Genomic DNA, 26,334 nt, shown 5'->3' on the forward strand with positions numbered 1-26,334 from the left:
TATTCAGTATTAACATACATGTTGGTAGCTGCATCAACGAAAAGAAGCAAATTTATCACTAGAATTTGTCTGTTTTTTCCATTATCATTACTTTACTCAGCAGTAGTAGAAATATAAAGTTACTGTGTATACCTTGATATATTATTACTGTTATTTATTACCTTGTAGCATCAGATGGCATCCTCACAGAAAACAACAACAACAATAACATTTTATAGATATTTCTTTTTATTTCCTTCAAAACAGGAAAAACTAAACTTTCCTCTGGTAAATTATTTATCCATCCAGCAGTTGTTTTTAGAATAAACATTTACAAAAATTAAAAAGAAGAGAAAAAAAAAGACAACACAGAGGTTGAAATCATAAATATTCACAGTATCTGTTTTTAATCACAAGCTTCTTCTTTTTTTTCTTTTTCTTTTTCACAATCCTCTGTATGCACTCTTATGTGCTCCAGTATAAAGCAAATCAAATTACTCACTTCTTGTCAAAGTGTAACACCTCTTTCATTCAAACTGTAACATTGCAGGTATACTTATAATGATATACAGCTGCTGGCAGTCCTGAGCGAGTCGTGTGCAAATTACTTGACATTTGATTTCATGTACATTCATATTTTGTATAAGGTGCTTTTCCTTTGCAGTTTCTTTACGAGCATTTTGGTTGATGTATATTAGATATGACACATCTTAAAGTGATATAAAAAGCATCCTGGGAAAAAAAGAATGTCAAAAAAAAAATAAAACTAAACCAGGCACCTTTTGGTCAGAGAAAGGAAAAACATCAAGTAAATTTCTTCTTCTTCTTCTTTTTTTTTTCCCATGACATAGCTGAGTACAGCTTAGTGTCGCCGTCCTCCTCTCCTCCACTCTGCTTCAACGTTCCCTCTTTGCTTTTCTTGTAATAGCACTTCTTCTTTCTCCTGTCTCCTCTCCTTTTCGTGCTTCCTTTCCGTCCTCGTCCTCTCATTTCTCTTGCCCTCATTGCTGTTCTGGCTTGCTGATGAGCTGCTGCTGCTGCTGCTGCTGCTGCTTCGGCTGCTGGGCCTCCCTTCTCCCTCCAGTTCATCAGCCTCGTCCTCCCAGCGACCACCATGAGCCACCATCTCCTGATTTTCTCTCTCCCCTTTGGCTTGTCTTACTAATTTATCCACCTTGTTTGGCTTCCACTCTCCTCCCTTTACCTCACTGTCATTTCTACTTTTGTTCTGCATCACTCCCCAATCAGGGGACCTTCTTTGAGGCCCTGCAGAGGATTCAAAGGGAAGCAGGTCTCTTTCCTTTCTAGCAGAGGAGGAAGGTGGAGATGGGTGGGTCCCTGCTGGTTTGTCTTGGTGTCTGTAGTTCTCTAATGGCTCTTGGTAATTACCATAGTAGTCAAACTGGTCCTTACATTTCAGTTCCAGTTGCACATCTCTGTGTGATTTCTGTGCATGTTGATCAGGCAGCTCGGCGGCCCTGCTTGTTGCACTGTTTCTGCTGAACTTTCCGCTGCTGCTGCTGCTCTGACTGCATCCTCGCCGGCTGTCTTTTCTTACTGCGTTTTGTGACGTTGATGAGGAAGGAAGATTTCTGCTTTGCATTGAGGCAGAGGTGCTGCACTCCCTGTCTCTCTCCCTGTCTCTCCTCCTGTCTTCCACCCCCGTTTGCTCTTTTGATCTTTCGCTCTTGCTCTGCTTCTGCCTTCCTCTCTCCCTCTCTGAAACGGAGGCGCTGTCAGTTCTAGTTTTGCCACTAGAGGGAGCCACACCCCTGCCTGACCAGGACAAAGAGGAGCTTTCCTCCTTCTCCCTGTCCCTCCTTCTCACCATCTCTCCATCCCTGCCTCTCTCCATTGACCTCTTTCTCTGTTGTTCATCCCCCCCTGTCTCCTTGTTGGTCACTGATGGTTGAGATAGAGCCACAGGAGAGACAGCGTGAACTCTGACCTCTCCGTCATGCTGCTCTCTTTTGCCTTCGTTCTCCCATGTGGAGCGAGGCACCTAAGAAAAAGGGATGAGACGTGACTCAGACAATCAGACAGCATGCAGTTTTTGTTTGTGCATGTGTCAGCGATACCAGAGGGGCAGTTACAGCAGAGAATAAGCGGTAAGAAACACAAATATTAGTAAATGTGTGAAAATCAAATGTTTTATTGATGCAACTTCCTCCACACGTTTAAAGACCTGGTCCAGCAGACACACCTGTATGATTACGTCTGCAGCTCGGTCCTCGGTGTATTCGTCCACAATTGTCATCCCCGCCCACCTCTGCTGAGTTTCTTCGCCTCCACAGCTGGCCACCACAGACGTGCTGCTGTATTTAACAAACATGCAAAGCGAGAGTTAAAAATCACACTCCATGCATGTCTTTAAATTGTGTGATACTCCAATTCAATATTTGTGCAGTTTTCACGGGAAAATACTTCCTGTATACATTACAGGGTTTCTCCTGAGCCAGAATAGGCCTTTGTTGACTGACTACACATGACAGTTTAGTCGTTGTTACCTTACTTGACAGAAATCTATGTGTTTTTGTTGTATTACTGACCATTTGATGAACAAAAATGTCTATCACGCAGCACCCCCAATTCACAAAGCTAGTTACAAACTTAAGTTGCCATGTTTATTCTAAATTCTTAGCATTCTGGCTAAAACTTCTTTTGGGGCGTGCCAAAATTTCCTCTGGCTAAAACTTCTTTTGGGGGTGCCAAAATTTCCTCTTGGCAGGAAAAAAAACTCTGACCTGAAGACAAATAATTAGCTAATTGAAAATGAATGGGCATCTGTTTTAATAATCTATTACTGTAATTGTCTGAGTAGTTTTTCCGGCAAAACTGTCTCATTCTTACTCCTCCAATGACAGGAACTGCTGCTTTTGTTTAATGGGACTGCTGACTGATACTGCAGCATATATTCTTCACTGTAAGTTGTAGGTTAGTAGAATAGATAGTTGGAAAATCTGACCTGCCATTAGCCAGTGTAGAATGAAATCCATCATGGCGGCTCTTGTTTTTGCTCTTCTGTGAGTTGGACCTGGCTGAGTCGTCTTCTTCACCTCTGTTTTCATTGCATGTGCTTTCTGTCTTCTCTGTTTGGGAGGTTACGGCCATCTCCTCTTCTTTGCTGTCATTTCTTGCTCTCTCTGCTTCTTCCTCTTTTCCCACGATGCTCTCCTCCACTCCTCTGAGCGCACAATGCCATAAGTCAAAGTCCTCCTCCTCTCCTTGGTCTTTTTTTTCTCCTTTCTTACCTGCAATTGTCTCCCACACGCCTCCCTTGTCATCTCTGAAGTCAGCTTTGTCCCACATATTTCTTCTGTCTCCTTCTTCTGGTTTGACATCAAACAACATCTCTTGGTCTTTGGTGTTTTCCTTCTTTTTATTTTCATCCATTTCTATCTTGCCTTCGTTTAACTTCTCCTCCTCTCTAATAGCAGTGTGCTCTATTTTTTCCTGTAATTTCCCTGTAATGTTCTCTAAATAAGACAAGTCCTGTTGATCAGTTTTCTCCTCTGTCCTTTTCCTGCTGAGGTTGATGTTGATGCTAATCTTCTTCTGAGGTTTCACCTCCATCCCTCCCTCCCAGATGTCTGTCTCGGTCAGAGGCCATGTTTTCTTCTCCTTTTTCTTTTCCATTTTTTGTTTTTCTCGATCAAGTGCTTGTGGAGATTCACTCTTGCAGGTTTCGGGGTCCTCTACAGTTTCTGTTTTAAGGCATTTGCTGCTTTCAGACTTAACAGAAATACTACTATCCACCTCGTTTCTCTCCAGGTTCTCCACCTTTCTTTTTCTACTGTTCTCTGATCTGGAGTCAGGAGCTGTGCTGCCTCTGGAGGTTTCTTTTCTGTCTGGGTCTTTACTGGGCTTTACTCTGTGCTGTCTCCCCTCTTTTTGTCTCGAGTTTGACTCTTTGCCTCGTCTCGATCCCGTCTCTCTCTCTGAATTCCTCTCTTCTTTGGCTTTTCTTTCATAGTCTTTATCCAAAGGTTTATCCAGCTTCAGGGGAGGGGATTCTAAGGCATCTCTGGCAGTTGCTTTGTTTTTGACTGGAGTGCCATCCTTGCAGGAATTTGGTCCACAGCTCTTCCCCTTCCTGCTGTCATGTGTAGAGTCTGCAGCATCAAGGGATGACGAGTCCTCCCCTCGTCCTTCCTCAACTTTCTTCATCCTCTTATGCTCATGTTCTCGTGGATTTACTCCCTCACTATTCCGTGCATGTGTGACCGTCGAGCGGTTGTGCTTCTCACTGCAGATCTCTGGATATTGCCTCGGCGTGGAGCGACCGTCGCTGGAGGACCGAGAGGGAGGAGAGCGGCTATCATTAGTTTTACAGGACAGAGAGGAACGGCTGGCGCTGGATGACTGAGACGGCGTGGAGAGGCTGTCACTTGAAGACTGAGACGGAGGAGAGCGGCTGTCGCTGGACGACTCAGATGAAGGAGACCGGTCATCCGTCCCGGCGGTCTGTCTACCTTGTGGTCGGTAGCGAGAGTCCAAGTTAGCGTGTGAATGATTTCTCCTTCCTTCTCTGTCCTCCAGCTGAGGCGGAGGAAGAAGATTGACGAAGGGAAGAGGCATCTGGGGGAACTGGCCCACGTAGCTGCTGAAGTATTTCTCATACCACTCTTTGTACTTCCACTGCATGTAGCTCTCTCTGTCCAGGTCCTGGCTGCTGCTGGTTTGCTTTGTATGCTCACCGTACAGGTTTCTGGTCGAACTTTCCCCCAAGCCTCCTGCCTCCCTCCCTGAGCGTTCTCCTCGCCTCCTGGAGCTGCAGCTGCTCGAAGCCGACTTCCTGCCGTGATGGCGGTTCTTCCAGTGATCTGCGGGTGACTTGGACCTGGAGTGGTAACCCACTCGGGGCGATGACGACGAGGACGGCGTGGGAGAGCGTGAGCGCTTGTAACCGAAGCTGTAAGAGCCAGAGGGAGAAGAGCGGGTGCGGTGATCTCTGTGACGAGAGTAAGGAGAGCGGGGCCTGAAAGGGGAAAAAAAAAAATCAGTTATGTGTCTCATACATTTAATGCATCATTGATTACTATTTGAGTGAATTTAATTTCTCTTTCCATCTTGTCCATGACAGAAAAGTTTAATGTTTTTTGGGAGGCTTGCACAAACAGAATTCTAAAACTGAGATGAAGCAAATCCTAGACATGTAAAACAAAGTATTTCATGTCATTTGAACCCAACAGCTCAACATTTCCAGGCAACAACAACCAGGATACCCACATCAGTCGTTAGTTAGATTGATATCCTTTTCACCCTTTTTCCAACCAGCTAAAACGTGGCGTGCATTCATCATTGTAATATTTTGTTTAGTTTTAGGTTGAACAATATACACTATGGATTAGTCAGAAGATTCTTCTCTTAAGTCATATTGCACTGATGGGTTGAACGTGCTCCACAAAAGGCTGGAATTTGAATGCATTTCATGTTTCATATAAAATGTCATAAATATTTAACTAGATAGTCTGTGTGCTGCTAACAAGAAGTTTCCAGGACACCGTTTACACATTAATATTAAATAATATATAATATGTATAAGTACGTGCATGTGCAAGTACTTAGGGTTTACATCTTCAACTACTACAAAGGCAGGACAGGCCTTCTGCTCCTCCATTATGAGCAGTTTAACACTTTATCATGTGTTCTTCTCTACAGCAGCTGGTTAACTCTGCAGCCTAGGATGTAAAATAACAATAACCAGGTGTCAGGAAGGTAGGAGAGGATTTCTGCTTGAACCATGTGATGAACATTTTCATGACTACAAATCTTCTGGTCTCTAAGGACTAGAAAAAAGCAAATTGTTTCTTGTTAACCAGCTGCTAAATGTTTTTTTATTTTTTTTAATAATACATCAAATGATACGTCACTTAGTTATTTACTGCCTTTTTATTTGCTCTGTCCTGCAAGATCTACCTCCATCCAAAGGCTTTACTTAACTTTTACCTATGTTTAAAGGTTTTAAAATACTTAAGCTATTTATAATGACATACATGGATATCATGGCGTACAGTAGACAACAGATTTTTGTTGTCATTTTGTAGTAAAAAAATGAAAAATCGCAACAAAAACTAAAGATCTGTCTCAAAAGCAGCCCAAAATACCTTGACTTGCTTTGGGATCTGGACCGGGAGCGTGATCCAGAGCGACTTGAAGAGCGAGAGTAAGAGCGAGAAGATTTGGATTTAGAAGACTTTGAATTAGAATGAGAAGAGGGGCGTCTGTAGCTAGATTCTCTGTGAGGGGACCTGAGAGACAAAGAGAGAAAGGAGATGTGTATATTTCAGTTTATCATATACACTATCCTGACTGTTTAGTATTCCTGCAACACTTAAATGCATACTACAAAGATGCTAATAGTCATGTGGGTACTTGTCTGATATAAATATATTTTCTGATATTAGCTTTAACAGATACAAACTATGCAAATGATAAAAAGATTTGCTGACTCCATAAGTAAATATGATCAATATAAAGATTTCTCAATATCTTCATCACATTTCTACAATATCTTGGAAAACAACGGGAAACATAACACCCCACGTCTGCTCACCTTTCCTTCTCCTTTCTCTGATACCTGTACCACTCCTTGGGGATGAGGGCAGGGATGGAGGAGGCGGAGGTGGAGGAGCAGAGGGGAGGGATGGGGGCACCCTGGGGCGTTGGAAGCGTCCAGACGGGCGTGGTAGGTGGGTATCCAGGAGGGTAACCGCCATGGGACTGGTGAGCTAGTAGGAAAGTGTGAAAAAGGGGGGAGGGAAATAGAGGTGGAGGTGTAGCTGGATATGAAGAGGAGGAGGACGATAAGGAGGGAGGGTAACCTGAGGAGGAAGAGGAGCTGGGGAGAGGACACAGGAAGAGTTAGAGATATTAGTCTTCATATGTAGACAGAGTGAAGTACATAGCAGCACATAAACACACTCACATCAACCCAAATATAAACATTTTGCACAATTATCAGATTTTCAACATATACAAGAATCTGTAATATTAATACTTCTCCGTCAGTACTCATGAATTAATCTGTGCAACACTATCGATATGTTCAATATTGTTATTTCAGAGGACTACTTCTACAATCTGAACTAGATCATGGTACATTTTTTGTTCATTTTATTCTGATATTCCTTAAATGTTTGCACTATCCCCACAATGCACGTTTTATAATAAAGGCTTATCATATCATACTTTACTGACCTGTCCCAGCTGTTTGCCAACCCAGACTGTCTCACAGCTCCATCTGTGGCTCCAGAGAAGAAAAAAAAAAAATCTTTGGCTGCTGCTTTACATAATAATTAACCAATGCTCAAACAAAATGTCAGAGCACTTGGTAAACAGTAGGGAATAGAATGTGACACAAAGAGACAGAGCTTCTTAGTCACTCACCTGCAGAGGAGGGCTGCTGATTCACTGTCTGAGGCGGCTCTGCCACTGCAGTGTGGTTAACCTAAACAGACACAAACACCGCAAGACTTCATACAGAGAAACTTTGCTGCATAGAGTTGGCGTGCCTGTGGGTTGTGTGCGTCCTCACCGGTGGTGTCGGCTCAGACGGAGCTTCTGCAGGATCCTTGTTCGAAACCAGTACGGATGAGACAAGAGCTGCTGAGTCATCCTGTGTGTTTCCTTCAGCCTCCCTACGTAAACAGTCCATACGTCACAGTCAGTCAGTAGCAAGACTGATTAGCGAGAAAATAAGATTTCAAAACCCACAATCACACACAAGCTGCACCGAGCTGTTAAAGATAAGCTTATGAAGATAATAAAAACTTTGTCTTGATCTGAACTGATCTGAGGTAGTTTTGTGCATTGTTTGTACACAGCCAGCTGAACTGTCCAGAAGTGACCCAAAGGCTTATTTGTATGTAGCACAACTGATTGTAGGTACATCTATGATCTGGCCAATGCAGACAAATACAAATGCATTGAATATATCTGGATAAGAGAGACTTTAAATGATCGATTATCAGTAAATTGCACGAATGCTGTTGTTTTCTATGAGATAAAATGGAGGAAATGAACAAGCCACACTGGATGAACAGTCACAAAACCAAATCACCCAAAAAGCAATCTGTCAATTAAGCCATTTCCTAACTTTGTAAACACCTTTGATGTCATTTTTGCTTTTGTGATGCAACTTGTGATAACTGCTCAATCAGCTTTGTTTTATTTATGATCGTATAGACAGTATTCTGTACGTTTGTTTTGTATTACTGTGACATGCAACTACATGCAGTTCAGAAAATTGTGCTCAGAAATTAGACTTTTAATGACAGCTACTTTTTTTTTTTTTTTCATTTTTCAACTCACTTAAAATCAGATATTATTTGATCTACTTGTCCAGAATTGCAAATTCTGAATCATGATTCAAAACATAACCTCAAATTTTTAAGGTGTGAAAAAACTGAAAGTGGGTTGCCAGACTAAATAAAATCTGGGAAAAAATAAATCTTGGAAAATACTTAATAGATGAATCTAAAATTTTACAAACAGCATTTTAAATATCCATACATTTTATTAAAACATTTTCAAGTAAATCAGAGATGGTTCCGGACGATTTCACAAGTATTTCCGTGTTTTTGTGTTCACATACTTGTCAGATATCTCGAGGTGGCTTTGCACAGGTTGGAGGAAACTGCTCGGTGTGCTGTGAGCAGACGCAGGGCTCGTTGCTGCAGAGGGAAGCCCAGACACCTGAGATAATGGTGGTGAGTTTGCAGTCGTTGGTTGATCCAGCAGAGAGTCCTAGAGAAGGAGAATATAGCAGGGATCAGAATACAATAGTAGAGCAAGAAAGTTTCAGTTTTAGGGAAACATTTCAGCAAGCTCATGAGAATAAACAATGTCTACACCAGACTGGAGAATGCTGTATAAAATGTGCACTTTACTGTAGTTTCTAGCACCTATTTAAATGGTTTTCACAAGAGTAATGGGACCTTTCACATGTCTGGGTCTGGACAAAAAAGCAGTAATTATTCTGTTTGCTCTTGAGTGAGATGCAGGGCTGATACTTTTTCCGCCCCTAAGACGCAACACATCGTTAAAAAGTTCACCCGCTGGCTGTCGGGTAATGGAGGAGGCTTCTGCGGCTGGCTCTGTGTGGTGACAGGAGGAGGCGTTGGGACAGGGTTTGGTGTCGGGGTTGAATTCTGGGACTGGGAACTGTCAGACTTTCTTCTCAAGGTTTTGGTGTTGTTTTGTTCTCTCTTGAAATTATTGACAGTCTGTGTCGGGACAAACAGATGAACAATACATTTCTAAGTTAAAAATAAAGATTAGCTTCTGTTGAGAAGCGTTACATACATACAAGATGCAAAACAAACCCACAACTTCAAAAAGCATTTAAGTCAGTATAGTGTGTATTTTCTATCACATTGTCACCTGTCTGAGGAATTTATTGGCTATTAAGGTATCAGGAGAGACATCTGATTGGCCACATGTGGGGCAGTCATGGTCGTCTGAATCCAGCAGAGTGGTGCGAATACCTGAGTGAGACGGAAAGAGGGTTGAAATGTAACGACTGAAGAATGATGGTAGCACCACCTATTAGTGCAACACTAAAGCACAGGCACACAGGCTCCCCAGCAGAGAAAGTTTCTGATGATAATGACATAAATCTTGATTTCATGTCAACTTTAGCAGGCAAAATCTACATATTTTGAACCTGCAGTATCATTTTCCCAAGTTCCACAGACACAGACACAGTGGTTCCTGATCAGAGGGACTTTATTTGTTATGCCGTAAATACAGTTTGTCTTGAGGTGTGTGTTTGTGTGTAGCAGACGCTCACAGTCATCACAGTAGCTGTTTCCGCAGCAAGGTATGACCACGGCATCACTCAGCAGGTCATGGCAGATCAAACAAAGCAGCTCTTCGGGTATTGGATCGGCCTCTTCCTCAATCTTCGGTTGCTCCTGTTGAATAAATGGTGGCTTCTCCTTCTTTCCATTAGCGTACGCCTCGCTGCAGACAGACAACAGCATATATTATTTACCAATATTCAAGGGTGCATATCCATATGTAATCTCATCATAAGTGTATATATGCACAAGTATGCTCATCATGTTATATCTATACATATCTATGCCTTGTACATTTTCTTTATTATACCTTCATTTTTCAGCCTTAATATACTTTTGCAATTCTTGTCCTGCATCATCTGCATCTAGCTGCTGTAACATGTACATTCCCCTGTGACAGATCATTAAAGACCCTTTTTCTATCTCTATCTTATCTTAAGCTCAGGGGAGTGACTAGAGATGCCTTTGACAAAAGAGACTTAGAGAAGATATCCTGCTAAATGCGACTGTTTGTCTCTCATATAATAAACTGACCCTATTTACAGTAATTATTTTGTGGTTTAGCTTTATACCTTATCCTGATAATATTGGTTAAATTAATGACTCAGATTAATAACATTATGTATTTTTTGTTATTACTTCAAGTTACCACAAGAGTTAAGTGTCTGTTGTAGTATTTAGATCTTGGAATGTGGCAATTTCTAATATATGTGTTTACTTAAGTGTACTCTTGCACTGCCACACCAGAATGGTCTGTACCAATTATTTTTCTGCAACATGGGAAAAAAAAACATTGTGGTTCCTTAAACCAATCAGCTGAGTTCTAAGTCCAGGATGCAGCAATGGTGTCCCTGCAAAATAGTGTTGGGAGAACTTGTTTTAGAGGAACAACCACATGTTAAACTGAAAGACCCAAGTAGTCCTGCCTTACTGCAAAGATTCAAATCTTGATTTGCCATTTTTAGCATGTCGGTTACAGGTTGTTATTGTTGCCCATAGTAAAGGGGGTTTTATAACTATAACCATGCAGGTAGAAGAAGGGGAGGAAAATGCTGTGTGAATACTTGGCTGAATTGGCAGTTTTAGACCTACAGTCTAGACTAATTTAAATAAGATGTGGGCATAATGATGAATAGCTTCTTTATTCCATTACGCCAGTTTAAGTTGCACATTTTCCCCAGACAGAATCTACGAAGGAACGCGTTGCCACTTTGGGAGATCTGTTCATTCACCTGCTGCTAAAAGATAGACGAGAAAAATCAATAATATTCAGACTTTTTGTACTTATGACAAATTGACTACTTCCTGTTTAGATTATGATAGTATAAAGACAGGAAACAACATCCACACACTCTGGCACTTTGATTCACACTCACGCGTCTATGGCAGGAATCGCTAAGCGTCCGGTGTTGGTCAGCATGGCTCCTTTCATAGTGGGATCATCTACCTCAACCATGAAGGAACGAGGGATTCCTGTGCTCTTCTTTATCTTTAGAGGAGCCTCAAAGTTTTTGTCCTGCTGTCAAAAACAAACACGTTTACATTTACTGTAAGGCACAAACAAAATAAAGGGCAATGAACACTCGCCTGCAAATGCAAACAGCATCGGGACACAAATAACTAGAAAAAACAATCTAAACACACACAAATCGAACCCGTTTCTTTGCAGAGCAGCAGTTGCGCAAGTAGCTGCCTCATTTCAGAGATATGACGCGATGTGCACCTACCCCGCTGGTGGGACAGTTCCTGATGTGGTGTCCGGTATTTCCACAGCGATAACAGGTGTAGTTCACAGGAAGGGCAGTGCCGAGCTTCTTGTTTAAACTAGAGAAATAGAAATAAGGACAATGGATAGGAGAGACATCAGCACACTGACATACAGAGTTTTTTTAAAAAAAGGGCAAAAGCAGGTAATAAAGAGCCAGAATTAGGTATGAAGGCAGAAAGCATTAAATGCATGACTCACCTCAAGGAGTCGTGGGCAGACTGGTACATCATAAATTTGATCTTTTCCTCCTCTGACACATCTGCATCGACCAGGTTAGCCATCTGCATCTACGGGCATCACACACACAAAGATTTAATATGAGCAGATGCACATCAACAAAATTAATAGACAATAAAAAATAGAAAAGAGAGCAAACCTTAGAGAAGAATGACAAGGCGCCGGTAGAGCTTTGGTCGTCCATCTGTTAGAGTTTAACACAAAATCAGTTTCAGGAATGAAACAGTGAAACCTCCAGGTTATGAGCCATCTTGGGAAAAGATTTATAATCCATACATGTTTAAAATGCACACTTCAAACCCAATGAAGGTCACAGGAAAAAAAAAAAAAAAAGAATTAAAAATGCTCGAAGATACACTCTAAATCAAGATTAATAATCCTACTTAGCTAAATGCTTTAAAGATTGTTTCCTGTGGAACAGTAAAGCATCTGCTGTCTTTTAAATTTCACACTTTTTTCAGTTGCTAAAATGTGTGCAGCATCTTCTAATAACACGATGCACCTTGAGCCAACTTCACTTTACATCCCTCGAAGCTGTCGACATTGAAAATGAAGAGAGAAGCTGACAATACAACGCAACCTGGGATATTTCATTTTATTTAGTTTTGTTGGGTTAAACGTACTTGCTTTCGTTAGCTTATGTCAGTGTTTAACATGACCTCAGTTCTTTATCTGTTTAAAGTTTAAAAGTTTGTTCCTCTACTGAGCTGGAATATATGAGTGAACCAATAGAAGTAAAATCAACTGGAGACTGTTTTGAGCCGTGACAGCATCGTGATTCAGTCAATTACCATGTTCTGTGAGATGGTGTGCTCACAAATTTGATTGCTGCTAAAACATCATTTATAACAGCAACTGGATGGGTATTGTAGAAACATTTATGGTTCTCAGAGGATAAATCTCACCAACTTTACCACCATGAAGAGTGACATTTGGAGTTTTAACCACATTATCTCAAGATCGATTGTCATAAACGTTCATCTATAGGATGAGCTGCAGCACCTGGCAATGTATTCAAATTTAGATTTTAATTCACCCAAATATTTGGTTTCTGGTTAACCTGCAAAACTACATAGCTATCAGTCTCATTTGCACTTGTTAGTAACGACTAAATATTCACATATTAACAGGCTAATATCACTTTTAGCTCGAGAAAACACTGTGCAGTGTACCTAAAAGTCTCAAGGTGCAGCCAGTATGGGAAAAGTATACTATTTAATATTTAAAAATGAATGTAATTAAGTAATAACATTGAAAAAAACAAACAAACAGAAAATACAGTACACAGATGATTGGGATCTTCACTGATTGCTTTCTCTGATTACAACCTTCCGTTTAAACCAATTTAAAATCCAGTGTCTTTAATGCAGAAGAAACACTTTCAATATGCGTGTTAAAAGTAGGATGTAGTGGTTGATTTTTAAGTATGTCTCTTCTGAATTTTTACCTTTCTGAAAATGTACCATTCAATGACTGCAGAAGAACTATAAGCTTGTCAGGTGGCCAAAGTGATTCCAGCTGAGGTTGCCACAGAAAAATCAGAACCTAAGGTTTGAACCATTGATCAGAAATATAAAATCATGACAAAAACGACTAACTCCAAGATGTGTTACCTCAGGTGACCATGTCTCCACTGAAGTCAAACACATAATCAATACAAATGACTTTATGGGTAGAAGTTAATCCAGCAGGCTTAAAGCACTAAGTCGAGTGGCAGACCTCCTCCTACTGAGAACCCAGACAGAACATCGGGTCAGGTGAGTGCAAACAAATTCAGAGTGCACCGAGGAAAAGCTTTTAGTTTACTGTAACACCAACAAAACTGCATGACAAGAATTCAGGACATAACAACAGAGCTCCACTTGGTTCCTGACGAGTGGGTTTAAAAGAGCACTTGTTTCTTTTGTTCTCGGGTTAAAAGGACAATGCTGCAGGTCCAGCGTGAATAAAGAGAGTTCTTATGCTTGGATGTCTTTTTTTGTTGAAGTTGTGGTGACATCAGGTGTAGTTTTTTTTTGTTTGTTTGTTTGTTTTAAATTTCAGGAATCTAAATCCATGAATTTCTTGACTGGATTTGAAGAGCTAAGCTGATGGCAATCTGTTCATAAAGCACATTTAAACCCAACATAAGTGATGCACAACATCAGACAAACTAAACTACCAAAACAATTTAAAAGCATCAACCATTAAACCAGGGGTGTCGACATCCGGTCCTCGAGGGCCGCAATCCTGCATGTTTTAGATGTGTCCTTCTTCCAACACACCTGATTCACATGATCAGGATCGTTATCAGACTTCTGCAGAGCTTGATGATGAGCTGATCATTTGAATCAGGTGTGTTGGAAGAAGGAAACATCTAAAACATGCTGGATTGCGGCCCTCGAGGACCGCAGTTCGACACCCCTGCATTAAACCATTACAACTAAAGGAAGCCAAGTCTTTATGTCATAATATTCAAGGCTAGTCATTGGCACTGTACATCCTGATAAAAATAATATTTTTAGATCAATATATTAAGTAATTTCTGAGACAATGATAATAATAAAAACAAAAACAAAATCACATGTTGATGCAATGTTTGAGTAACAATATCTCAGAAACTAATAAAGATAAAAGCCTGTCATTTCTCATTTATCATCATGCTTTTAATTTAGATATTTTAAGAACCTTTCTGAATCTCCAGAACTCTTATATTTCTACTTATATTAGGATATTTACCAATATTTTTGTTTTCGTGGTACAACTTAATAAGAAAAAAGAAGTTGATTTTCATTTTTATGACCACGTATTTCAAAATGAAAAGCATCCGTTATGTGACATGCAGCTACGTGTGGCTCAGAAAATATCACTAGCTGACTTTTGCATCATCATTTTTTTTGTTGATGTGCTCAAAGTGGGACTTTTCTTCATGGACTTGCATTTTTTTTCATATATTAACTCTCCCATAATAAAAGAATATTATATCTACTTGTCTAATATTGTAGAATCCAGACTGATGGCATGTGAGGAATAACAGTGAAAAAAATTCAGGCTTTTATTTATAATAGCTGCTGAGATATTGTCACTAAAAAAGCCTCAAATTTAAATTTTAATTATCTCTCTAAACATCTGATATATCAGTGTAACATTTCACACATGCCACTTTGAATATCCACAGTTTACGATACAACAGCCTAAAGTTAATCAGAGTAGAAATAGTTCTAAATATCTGTTGAATTGAGGCAGAGTGACCTCACATTAAACAGGCAGTCAGGGTAAGAATACAAATGTCTTCACTGCCTGCATGTCTCACTCTGTCAGTAATTGTTCTGACGACGCCAATAAAAGCAGCCTGTGATGTAATTTCATAACCGCCTCACACAATAAAACCATATAAAACCCTCATCCAGCGGCCGTAAAGCGCTTAACTGAATTCAAACAATAATAAAAGCAGCTTGCCGACGACACGCCGCTGCGTAACGACCGTCAGCAGAGCCGGTATCGTAAAAACAACAGTTGGGTTTATCAGCTGTGAATGGCTGGCCTGCTTGATAATGTTTGACCCGCCCGAGCAGCTCTCGCCTCCCACAGACCTGAGCTGAATGAACGTCAACAATGAACGCTGACTGGTGACACAGCAGCTTGTTAAACAAACAGCTGAGGACCTTTATTTGAAAGAACACAAATGTAGGGTTCCCCCCCACCCCCCTTTTGGATCACCATGTAACACTGGTTTAATCGTTAACCTGACTTATCTTTCCTGTAGAAGGTGCAATACTATTTTTTCCAACCATTTGTTGCAAAATCGGATTTATCTCAGAGCAGAAGATGCCTGTAAATCACACACTGAAGAGTAAACAACTTCTTCTCCTAAACAGGAACTCAAATAGGAGAAATGGAGGCTGTGAATCAAGTGCAAATCAATAATATGTCGGTAATTTACGCTGGACAACAGGGAGATGCGTTTTACGTGTATTCTGGGTTTTTATTTCTTTGCTGAGAGATGCAACATGAAGCACATTCAAGAAATTTTCGAAGCACAACCTTAAAAATGTTGTGTGGAGCTGTGGGCGGCGCGCTATGGGGTTTGGGTTGGCTACGTACTGCTCTGCTGGCTCCGAAGGCGTGGTGGAGATGGACGTCGGACTGCTCGCTGAAACACAGGGAAAAAAAACGACTTTTTAGGTTAAATTCACATTTTTTTCATGTCTGTCATAAACTAATAGTCAGGTGCCCTCTTTTTCCCGACACTAAAACAGCTTTTACTTGCTCTAATAATCCCTCCTGTTACTACAACTCTGACAAAATCACACAGAAATTAAGTCTAAAGTTCAGCCAAAGCTCATAAGAGGCATCAGCATTCAGTGTTAAAGTGAATATTTTCATTATAATTTCCCTGTTTGTCTTTGACTTCCTGAGCTGCAGCAGAGAGACGGCGCCACACAAAGTGAATTTTCTACCACTTTGGATGACATCTGCTTGATTCCACCAAAGTTTGACATTGGCCTTAAAATAAACAGAACAAGAACTGCACTTTCTGTCTCCTTTCATTCGACTGGAATCAGGCCAGGACGGTATTTCTTCACGTCCAGTGTGAAAAGGACAATTACAAGCAACCCGTGTCCGTGTCACATGGTGTCACATTGCTTTTAGGAGAATATTTCACACTCAAACGCACTTCAAACTATCAAAAGAAACGAGAATGAACTAAAGTACAGATTAGCTCATGTTCCCGCAAAGTAAATGTTGCTTTGTTTAGCTGCCAGTGAACTTAAGTTTTTAACCCTGAGTTGAGGGAAACTTTTTAAAAATCTGTCCTCTGAACTGCTGCGACTGCATGCGGGTTTTGATGCAACATTAATTTATTACCAAGCTGCTTGTTGCTTACCGTTTTTAAACTATGTGTTCTATTTATTAGAGACTTTTCCATTATTTAATTATTTATCATAGGTCTATCTTAGCTGAATGTTGTGTATTCTGTATGCTGCTGGACCTGGGAATGAATTTTGTGTTTGAATGACAATGAACTGAACTGAACTCTTTACTCTGTAACTGTAAACTGAACCTGTTTGTTTGACAGAGCTTCTGTCTCCCTTTCTTTGCCAAAAAGCCGTCTGACATGTCGTTTCATTTCCTCATTTGCGCTGTTGACACCGGAGTGCCACTGTTTTGCAGAAGTTCACTTTGGAAGAAGAATCTAAGTCCTGGTAGAACGTCAGTTCCCCAAACAATATCTGTCCAACATTACGAGTTTTACATTAGTAGGAATGTAGCACAACATCACAACAGCTCAATTCCTTCAAATGTGAAAGTGCAATAAAAGTATTTTGACCCTAAAATCCATCCATCCATCCATTATCTATACACCACTTAATCCTCATTAGGGTCGCGGGGGGGCTGGAGTCTATCCCAGCCGACTTAGGGCGAAGGCAGGGGACACCCTGGACAGGTCACCAGTCTATCACAGGGCCACACTTAGAGACAGACAACCAAGCACACTCACATTCACACCTACGGACAATTTACAATCACCAATTAACCTCAACATGTTTTTGGACTGTGTGGGAGGAAGCCGGAGAACCCGAAGAGAACCCACGCTGCACGGGGAGAACATGCAGACCCTAAAATCAATAAATCTTAATATTGATGAAAAAGACTCACAATTATCATTTTGTCCATACTCGCGCAGCCTTATTTCTTATTGGATATGATGTAAATTACAGAAGTGAAATTGAAACGATTTAAAAAGAAGTTTAAAGATGATTTTTAGGTCTTCATTAGACGTGTAAAGTACAGACAGACAGGAAAAAACAGTCTGGCCAGCAAGAATAAAAATAGTTTAAGTATGGGATGTAAAGTCTTGTTTCATTTCAGCTGCTGTCTTGAAATATGCAAACATTAAATGCTAACTGTTGTTAAAAATGATACCAGTCTGAGAGCGAACACTCAGTTTTAACCTGGGCATTTACTCCAACTGCAAATCATTGAAATCATCATTACAGGTCAGATTGTGAGGCTACATGTGCCTTTTATATTCGACTTTTATCTTCCAGCGCTCTGTCTTCAGCAGAAAATTTAACGGAGGATTCCAGCGCTTCATCACACTGTAAGGAACTCCAAGTTTGCTCAATAATAAATGAACTACTCTGAATAACTGTGTGACTTATTGACTCTTTTCTCAACTCGGGCTCTTTCACTGACGCTGCTATGTTTTTATAGCCACATATGAACATTGATTGTCTGGCTTCAGCGGCAAATGGGATAAGTTAGGCAACATGTAAACAGTGTGTTGTAAAAATGGGAAGCGTAAGAATCTGTGCAACTTTGGCAAGATGACTGGGGTCAGAGTTTCTCCAGAACAGCAGGTCTGGTGATGTGTAACCGGTTTGTGGTGGATAATATTTATAAAAAAGTGGTCCATGGACGGACAAAAGCTGAACTGGCAACAGAAGACACAAAATACAAACTGCTGAAAACCTTGTTCTTAGTTACTATAAATACGTGCGTGTCAGCTTGCTGCTCATGAGGCTGCAGGAAGTCAGAGTGTCCACACCGACGCCTGTCCATCACCAAAAAGCAGGACCGTGGAGTAATCGAAGCAAGTGGCCTGGTCTGAGAAATTGCATTTTCTCTGGCATCATTTATCAGAGGAAGAGATGGCAGCAAGATGCACTCTGGAAAGCGGAGGCAGTGTGATGCTGTTGGTAACATTCTGCTTGGCTCCTGGCGTTCACGTGGATGTTTCTTTGGCATGAACCACCCACCTAAAACCGTTGTCTTCATAGCAACGGTATTCCCTGATCGTCTTTCAGCAGGGTAAATTGTTCAGGAACATACCAGTTCAAGGTGTTCACTTGACCTCTAATATCCCCAGATCTCAATCTGAGTGAGCATCTCTGGAAAAAAAAAACAAAAAACGGTCCAATCTGCCGAGAGCCAACTTCATAACTTCCACGACTTAAAGGATCTGATACCACAGAACACCTTCGGAGGTCAGAGGAGTCAAGGCAGATGGTTTTAATGTTGTGGCCGAGCGGCGTAAAGCTAAATGTGCGACCATTGCCACAATTATTTCTCGCTCCGCTGGATGAAAGCAAAGGATCTGCTCTTCACCTGTTGCCATGGTGAATTACATCATCAGAGCTCCATTGATTATGTTTTATTTTTGTTCTTTTTAAATTAGCCACACACTAACCTCCTGACAATTTAGTTTTTTAAAGCAGCTCCCTGAACTGAAACTGTGTCTTTTAGATTCCAGCATGATATTCATTTTATTTTTTGATAGTGAGTGAAAACAACTATAATAAATACATGGTTGTGATTTCTTTTCTTTTTATCATTCTTAGTGTTGACGTTTAATCCACTGCAGCATCACAACCTCTATATGGAGCCTAATTAACTGTACAATTAACTTTACTGCCCAATAAACTAAACAGTGAGCAGACCCATAAATACCACCTACAATCACCCGTAGCTAATTTTAACAGCCTTAATAAAATGCACTTACAATGATTTTTATGATTTTCAGTTTAATATCCGATGTGACTGCTTTTCAAATTCAAGGCTTCCTTAGAGGCACTTTGAAGCTAAACCAGCCAGCCTGTGCAGGTAGAGAGCTTGTTTCCTGCCTTTAATCTTGTGGCCGGCGTCACACCGCTCCGCAGGCCTCATTCTTCTGCACCGGCCTGCATGCTGCTGACGGGGCTAATCACATGACCGCCGGTCTGTTCCAGCGAGGTCCTGCTTTCCAAGCATAAAACCCACAACACTGCTGGCTCTACTGTGTAAGCCCGACTAATATCTGGGTAATCCCCAAGCATGCCACCGTGTCGTTACCGTTCCACTCTTTTCTGGGAGCGTTTTACGATGGGAAATGCTACGCAAAAAACCTTGTTTAATCATCTTTCAACCACCAACTAAAGGATTCTGCTACTGATTCTCCACAATGAAGTTCATAATACTGTTTTCTCTTCCACTCTTGTTACTAAAAATAAATATCCGCCCTGCAAACACCACGTTATCCATCAACCTGCACCATTCTTTAGTGACTGAACAACAGAGTTATCTAACTTTGACTTTGCACAGCTCAGTGTAGATTTGTAGTTGCCAGGTAGTCGTTTTGCTGCAGCAGAGATATCAATACTAATATCAGTGCAGGAGATCAGTGGCCAAATTCCCCCATAAAGTAAACACGTACATATTGTGGGTCTTGCTGCTCGAGTTGGGCTTGACTCTGCTGATGGGGATTCTCCGCACGATGACCGACGAGCCTTTGGGGATCAGACCGCTGTCCTCGGTGAACTCTGAGAGGAAGAGATGGAAGAAAATGAGGCTTTAAAGTCTGGGGATTAGCTCATGTCATTTATCACATAAATGTTTAGGATCATGACCTCCCAGGTTGAGCATTACTAGCTGCAAAAATGCAGATAAGACGTTTAAAAATTAACTTAAACTGTACGCCTGCTAATTAGGAAACAATGATTTTCGAAGTAAAGAAGCATATTAGACACTTGTAAAAATATTCAAGGTTTGTATTTGTCCCATGCTCGTGCAGTATCTGCAGTGAAATGCAAAGTGACTGATCTTCAGGCTGTGCAATAAGAAGAAATCATTAAAAAAAAGAAAATAAAAAACAAAAAATTTGAAAAAAAAAGTCATAATGAGGTAGATTTTAAACTAAACCTATATTACTCTTCAGTTTATTTCTATAAGTGTGAAGTAAAAGTGCGACACAATCTGCTTCCTGACTTTGAAAATGTTTTTGTAAAACACATTCATGAATGCACCCTTGAAAACATTCTGCTTTCTCTGAATCACCAACCTTTTAAACTCTAAATCAAAGCAAAAATAAGTAAATTATTGGCACCTTTTGGTTTCCTTACTCTGCTGTCTAGAAAACCACTCCTGCAATACACTTAGATTAGTTGTTTTTTCTTCTTCTGTTACTTCCGGTTGCACTGCTTCTGTGAATCATGTGGTTGTGCTTTCTGATTTCAAAGCCCGTGTGCAGGATGTTGATTTAAAGTGATGTACTCCAGGTTTGGTTCATGCTGCTGTCTGTATGGTAACATCTAGTCTCGTAGATGCTGCTCTTCCTGCATGTGCTGCTGCTGCTCTTTAACCTTATGGTCATGGCCAGGCTCTGCTATTTTTAGGCTCTCCTCAGACATGCACTTGCACTGACAGGGCCAAAGCACCACGACCACCAGCAGGCTGTTTAATTAAGGGGCACGAGGCAGGAATGTGGCCTCATTCATCAGCTCCACCTTTTGTCCTGGACTGACTTTTTTTTTTTTCTCTCTCTTCTGGAGGTGACGCAACCTCAGCCAGCTGTCAAAGCAGCACCACGTGTTTCTCTTCCTCGTCTTCTTGCTCCAATCTGCAGCTCACCTGTCCGCACAAACTTATCACAAATTACCTTCTTTGTTCTGCGCGTTGGTGATCTGCAGGTCGCAGTCGGCGGCTCGCAGCTTCTCCCTGCCCATGATCCGCCTCTTGAGCTCGTCCAGCGTGATGTGCGGCCCGTCAAACACCACCGTGTCGTAGCTCAGCTTGGAGGAGAATTTATAATGAATATGAGGCATGTTGACACCGAGTCTCTCCCAGCTGACAGCTTCCTTCCCCCAGTGGAAAAGCCCGAATCCCAGTGCGCAAAGTTAGCTATAGCCGCGCGTTAGCAGCAGCAACAGCAGCAGCCGGCGTCTCTCGTTAACGGGCTCCGTGCTTCACGAAGTGGCCGGTAAAGTGTCGGCCGGCGGGTGTCATCTCCCGGAACAGCAGCGGAGACTCGCATCAAAGCGCGTTCACTCAGTTTCGGGTCTAACTGCAACTTTTTTTTTTGTTTTATTGGTGCTGGTGTCGCTTCATTCCCGAGTGTTGGCTGACAGAAACCACCAGCTGTTTCCACAAGCAACGGCTCGTCAGCAGAGCGGAGCGCTGCTGCGTTCACGGACCTCTCCCTCCCCCCCGCACACCGCAGCTCCTCCCCGGCTGCTGGTCACCCAGGTTTCCACGACAAAAGCTCCGGTGGGAAATTCACAGCTATAAAAAAAATGATCGCAGCTCTAAAAAAAAAAAAAAAAACCAAATACCTCAGAAAGTCCACAAAAAGTGCTTTAAAATCCCAATAAACATTAAAATAATGTTTTAAAAAAACACAAAAAAACTTGTGACCAGGACTAAACATGTGATTTTTATTTATTGTGTTGCTTTCCCCCCCCAAGAAACTCTTATTTTTAAAGGAAAGAATTTACCAGTAAGTATTTTGTATATTAGCTTTTGAAAATCCCAGCAGTGCATACCTTCTATTTGTTTTTCCACTGTAACTAAACTTTTATTTTGTTGATTTATTTTAAAAACTATTCAAAGCAATCCACCTGACATTTGCAAATCTCTCCTTATCATCAAACAAGTTTCTTTTACATTGAGTTTTTGCAGCATTTTGCACAATTTTATAATTTTATTTAGTTATTTTTCACTGTGTTCAATACTTCACAACCACACATTCATGTTTTATACACAAAACATTCAATGCCTAAAAGTGCCTCTTTAAAATGCCTAAAATCCTAATGGGATTGATCAACTATCATTTATCACGAGATTTTTGAAAATCACATTTGTATTTTTTGGAATCAAAATCTAAAAATCTGACTATAACACCTTTTCTTTCTTTCATTCTTTCTTTTCTTTTCTTTTCTTTTCTTTTTTCTTTCTTTCTTTTTTTTTTTTTTTTACTATTAATAGATTTATTTCGTGTTTTCAGAATTGTCTTGAAAGGAATTTTGGAACTTTGCTAAATTCATTTGTTGCTCATATTTATTTGGTGTTTTAAAAAAAAGGAATAATAATATAAAAATACATCAATTTAAACTTTACTAAGCAATAATGATAAATGAGGATAGCAGCAATATGGTCTGCCTAAAAACTATTTATTTTATGCCAATAATCACCTTACAATAAAAGGGTCAGTTGTCCAGGTTTTTTTTTTTTTTTTCATATCCAAAGTTCAGATTTTTTGCCTGACACTTGAAGGCAGCATCTTGCCTCCACGTAGTGCACCTGTTTGGACTCAGGGGACTGCAGCCAGCCAGACAGACAGTGAGTCAGGCAGGCAGACAGGCGTTAACAAAACCAGATTTACACCCTATAATCATTAAATAAGATTAAATGACTGCTGTCTCTTGTCCAGTTCCTCTCTTACAGAGGTGACGTTTTCATATATGTATTTTAATTGTAACTAAAAGTCTGAATATTTGCAGGAAAACTCACAAAAATCCTGCACCACAGAGAAAACACATTTTAAACGTTCTTTTTCTTCATCACAATATGATTTTGATGTTAGTTTAGACAATAAATACACAGTTAAAACTCAGCTGTTCGGTCAGTGTGCAGCCTCAATCATTCACAAGAGGGAGACAAAACACCATTTATGCTGCATCCTGATAAACTGAACATGATTCTACTGCAGTGTGCCAACATCTGCTACTATAACTAATGTAAAACATGCTCAACTGTTGTCCTGCACTGAAATGATGCCGTTTATTCTCATTTTTAATACTGCATTGCACATTAACTTTGTGCAAACCTCTCCTCTCTCATCCCCAACCAGGTTTCTTTACACTCAGTTTTAAACAGTTAATTTTCGAATGTGCCAGTAATTTTACAACCTAACATTCAACAATTCCATTACAGTTGGGTTTATTTTAATACTAACAGCCACAAATGCCAGTTCTTCATTACAGCAATTGTATCTGAGAAATGTATGTTTGACTAACAAGATACAGTAAAATAAGAACAACAACAACAACAAAGAAAATTCAGTTCAGTTACATTTTCCATTATTGATAAATGTCCTTAAATTAATAGATACATTAATGACATTTTGGAACTTGTACTTATTTGCATTCTTGCTGGGAGTTTAATGGAAAGGTCCTTTTAATATCTTGACTATTTGAAGATAATTTTGCAGGTATCAGCGCCTTGTAATTGTGTCAAATAGTCAAACATTACAAAAAAAGTAAATCTTTATCATGGTTTTCACAAGAAAAAAATGAGCATAAATCACACTATAAATAATATATGAACATGCGCTTCTTTGAAAAGTTTCAGAAAATTGATAAAAAATAAAAATATCTATGGTAATATTACATAAGGTTTTAATTGGAACCTATTATTTATAGCTTTTTAAAATAAAAAATAAAAAAAATCTAATAGATATCACCAGGAAACTTGATTACTTTAATTAAGACAATTAATTTTTGTATGACAGGTTTTCAGAAATTTTATATTCAACTATGCAATTAATGCGTTACTTATTTAGATGTACACAAACTTACAGTCATTTCAGAGCGCAGGATAAAGCCAGGTTCAAAAATCTTGTTTCATTTTGTGTGGAGGGAATTTTGAATACATTTATAACTCCAGCTGTGGCTCAGGTGGTAGAGCGGGTTGTCCTCCAATCGTAAGGCTGGCGGTTTGATCCCCGGCCCCTCCACAGTCGAAGTGTCCTTGGGCAAGACACTGAACCTGAAGTTGCTCCCAATGGCAGGCAGCACCTTGCATGGCAGCTCTGTCACCATTGGTGGATGGATGTGTGTGTGAATGAGAAACACATTGTAAAGCGCTTTGGGTAAAAACGTTATTTAAGTGCAGACCATTTACCATTTACCAAAAAAGTCATTTTTTGCAACAATAATAACAATACTACTACAAATAACAACAACAATACTACTACTACTAACAATAATAGTCATAACAATAAGAATTCTTCTTCTTCTTATAATTATTATTATTATTATTATATAGTGCTTTTCAAGACACGCAAAGACGCTTTACAAAGTATGTAAGAACACAACAACAAGACAAACAAACAAACAAACCCACAATAAAAAAAAACATAGATCACACAATGAATGATATATAAACAAATGCTCTGTTAAAAAGTTTCAAAAATTAGACAGAAATAAAGATATCTGTGCTATAATTACATACATTTTTTAAAAAGGAACCTTTTATTTACAGTTGAATTTTCTAACTAATAGAAACCAAGAAACCTGGTTACTTCCATGAAGGCTATTATTTTTTTTGTGTTACAAGTTTTTTGTATTTTTTTTGTTTAAATAGGCAAAAGGGGGGATTATCTCAATAAAAAAATGTGCAAATTTATGGATAATAGACAACAGGTAGCAAAAAAACCCCAAAACACTCAACTGTATTTTCTATCTAAAAGAATATGGAAGCAAAAAAGGTCATGATCTTAAAGCTGACCACTGCATTAAAAACCCTAAATGTTGCCAACAAACGAGGTATAATGTGCGAATGATTGAGCTTTGAAGTCACTGGGAGATGGATTTAGTTACCTTTTGGAAAGAGCCAGGCTACTAGATTATTCTTCCCCGTGTTGGGTCTTGATGCTAAACCGAGCTGCTGACTGTTATTTCTACCTGAAAACCGGCTCGTTCATTTTCAGGAGGAGGATGGAGGAAACAAGACGAGCAAACAAGTAGCTCAGGATGCAGGACCTGTGACATCATCATCATCACAGGTTGGTGGGGACACACACCGTGCACACACACACACACACACACACACACACACACAGATATCTAGCAGTAAACCGTTGTCAGTGCTTTTGCTGTGAACTGCGAGCTGATTGGCTGCACCGGGGTAGATGAAGGGAGAGAAAGGGCAGATGAGAGAGGAGTGTTGGAGGAAGCGTTCCTCTCTCTCTGCTCGGCCTCTTGCTCGGCTTCTTTCTCTCTTGCCTGCTCTGCTCAGAGGAGGGATTTGCCCTATCTTCCCGGGCTTAGCACACCATTGTGAAAGCAGTGGGAGGATGGAGAGATGCAGAAGGAAAAAAAAAAAAAAAAAGAGAGAGGGGGGGATGAAAGGGAAACAGCTGCTGCCTTTAAAGTGATGTTCTTCTTATCGTGATATGATACAGGATATGTTCAGTGACTCAGCCATCAAAGAGCTGCTTGGAAACAATTATATCCTCAGCTTTTAGTGTGTGTGTGTGTGTGTGTGTGTGTGTGTGTGGTTATGCGTGTTTAAATTGGTGTGTTTAAATGTGAGCATATCACAGCGTTCACTTCTGTGGAAACCTATTTCTGCCAGAAATCTAAGGAATGACAAAAAATTAAAGATACATATAGCAAATGAAAGTTGTGCCAGAAGTATGACATAACGAGTCAAATGTTTCTGGTTTAGGAATAAAAATATAATGAGTATCTTTATCTTTCCTTAAATTGCAACCTGTTTTGTCTTTTCCTGAAGCACATATAATGCTGCGTGTAGGATTTTGCAGCATGTATGATGATACATATGGTCTGTATTGTGAGTGTTTTCATCACATATGTCAAACTCGAAGCCCGCGGGCCAAATCCAGCCCATCACATCGTTTTATGTGGCCTGCGAGAGATGTGTTTCCTTATCTGATAAATAATAGGATTTACCTGATATAATATAACGCAATATAATGTTGTAATTTATGTTACAATAACCCAACAATGTGCCTACACAGGGCTCCAGACTGCGACCGAAATGTTCTCATATGTGACCATTTATGAG

The 26,334-nt window shown here is 40.2% G+C and overlaps 1 protein-coding gene across 5 annotated transcripts; it reads right to left on the minus strand.

Annotated features, from left to right (window-relative positions):
* Positions 1–205: 205 nt before the first annotated feature.
* On the minus strand, positions 206–21,690 carry LOC103362400 (E3 ubiquitin-protein ligase RBBP6). 5 transcript variants are annotated; one of them, XM_008288744.1, is made up of 19 exons: positions 21,185–21,690; positions 19,964–20,069; positions 15,871–15,919; positions 11,927–11,971; positions 11,749–11,837; positions 11,510–11,606; positions 11,159–11,298; positions 9,773–9,945; positions 9,364–9,467; positions 9,036–9,206; positions 8,576–8,727; positions 7,517–7,619; positions 7,369–7,429; positions 7,180–7,222; positions 6,536–6,820; positions 6,087–6,230; positions 2,945–4,957; positions 2,183–2,294; positions 206–1,981 (listed from the first exon to the last, which is right to left on the minus strand). In XM_008288744.1, exons 1-19 carry the CDS (start codon positions 21,348–21,350, stop codon positions 842–844), a joined length of 5,193 nt encoding a protein of 1,730 aa, XP_008286966.1. In that variant the 5' UTR covers positions 21,351–21,690; the 3' UTR covers positions 206–841. The 5 variants fall into 5 exon arrangements, with proteins under 5 accessions (XP_008286966.1, XP_008286965.1, XP_008286964.1 ...); XM_008288743.1 differs by having other exon boundaries at positions 11,159–11,301; XM_008288742.1 differs by having other exon boundaries at positions 15,811–15,919.
* Between the last annotated feature and the right edge of the window lie 4,644 nt (positions 21,691–26,334).

The sequence above is a fragment of the Stegastes partitus genome, unplaced genomic scaffold (assembly GCF_000690725.1).
Source record: "Stegastes partitus isolate 25-593 unplaced genomic scaffold, Stegastes_partitus-1.0.2 Scaffold572, whole genome shotgun sequence".
Lineage (NCBI taxonomy): Eukaryota > Metazoa > Chordata > Actinopteri > Pomacentridae > Stegastes > Stegastes partitus.

What these genes read in the sequence shown, in the direction of transcription:
- LOC103362400 (XM_008288740.1), bottom strand. Translation starts at nt 21,350, where the DNA reads ATGCCTCATATTCATTATAAATTCTCCTCCAAGCTGAGCTACGACACG. An exon ending in GGAACTGTCCCACCAGCGGG is followed by an intron (nt 11,302 to 11,509) that starts GTAGGTGCACAT and finishes TGTTTTTGACAG; the next exon opens with CAGGACAAAAACTTTGAGGC. An exon ending in CTGCAGACGTAATCATACAG is followed by an intron (nt 1,982 to 2,182) that starts GTGTGTCTGCTG and finishes CCTTTTTCTTAG; the next exon opens with GTGCCTCGCTCCACATGGGA.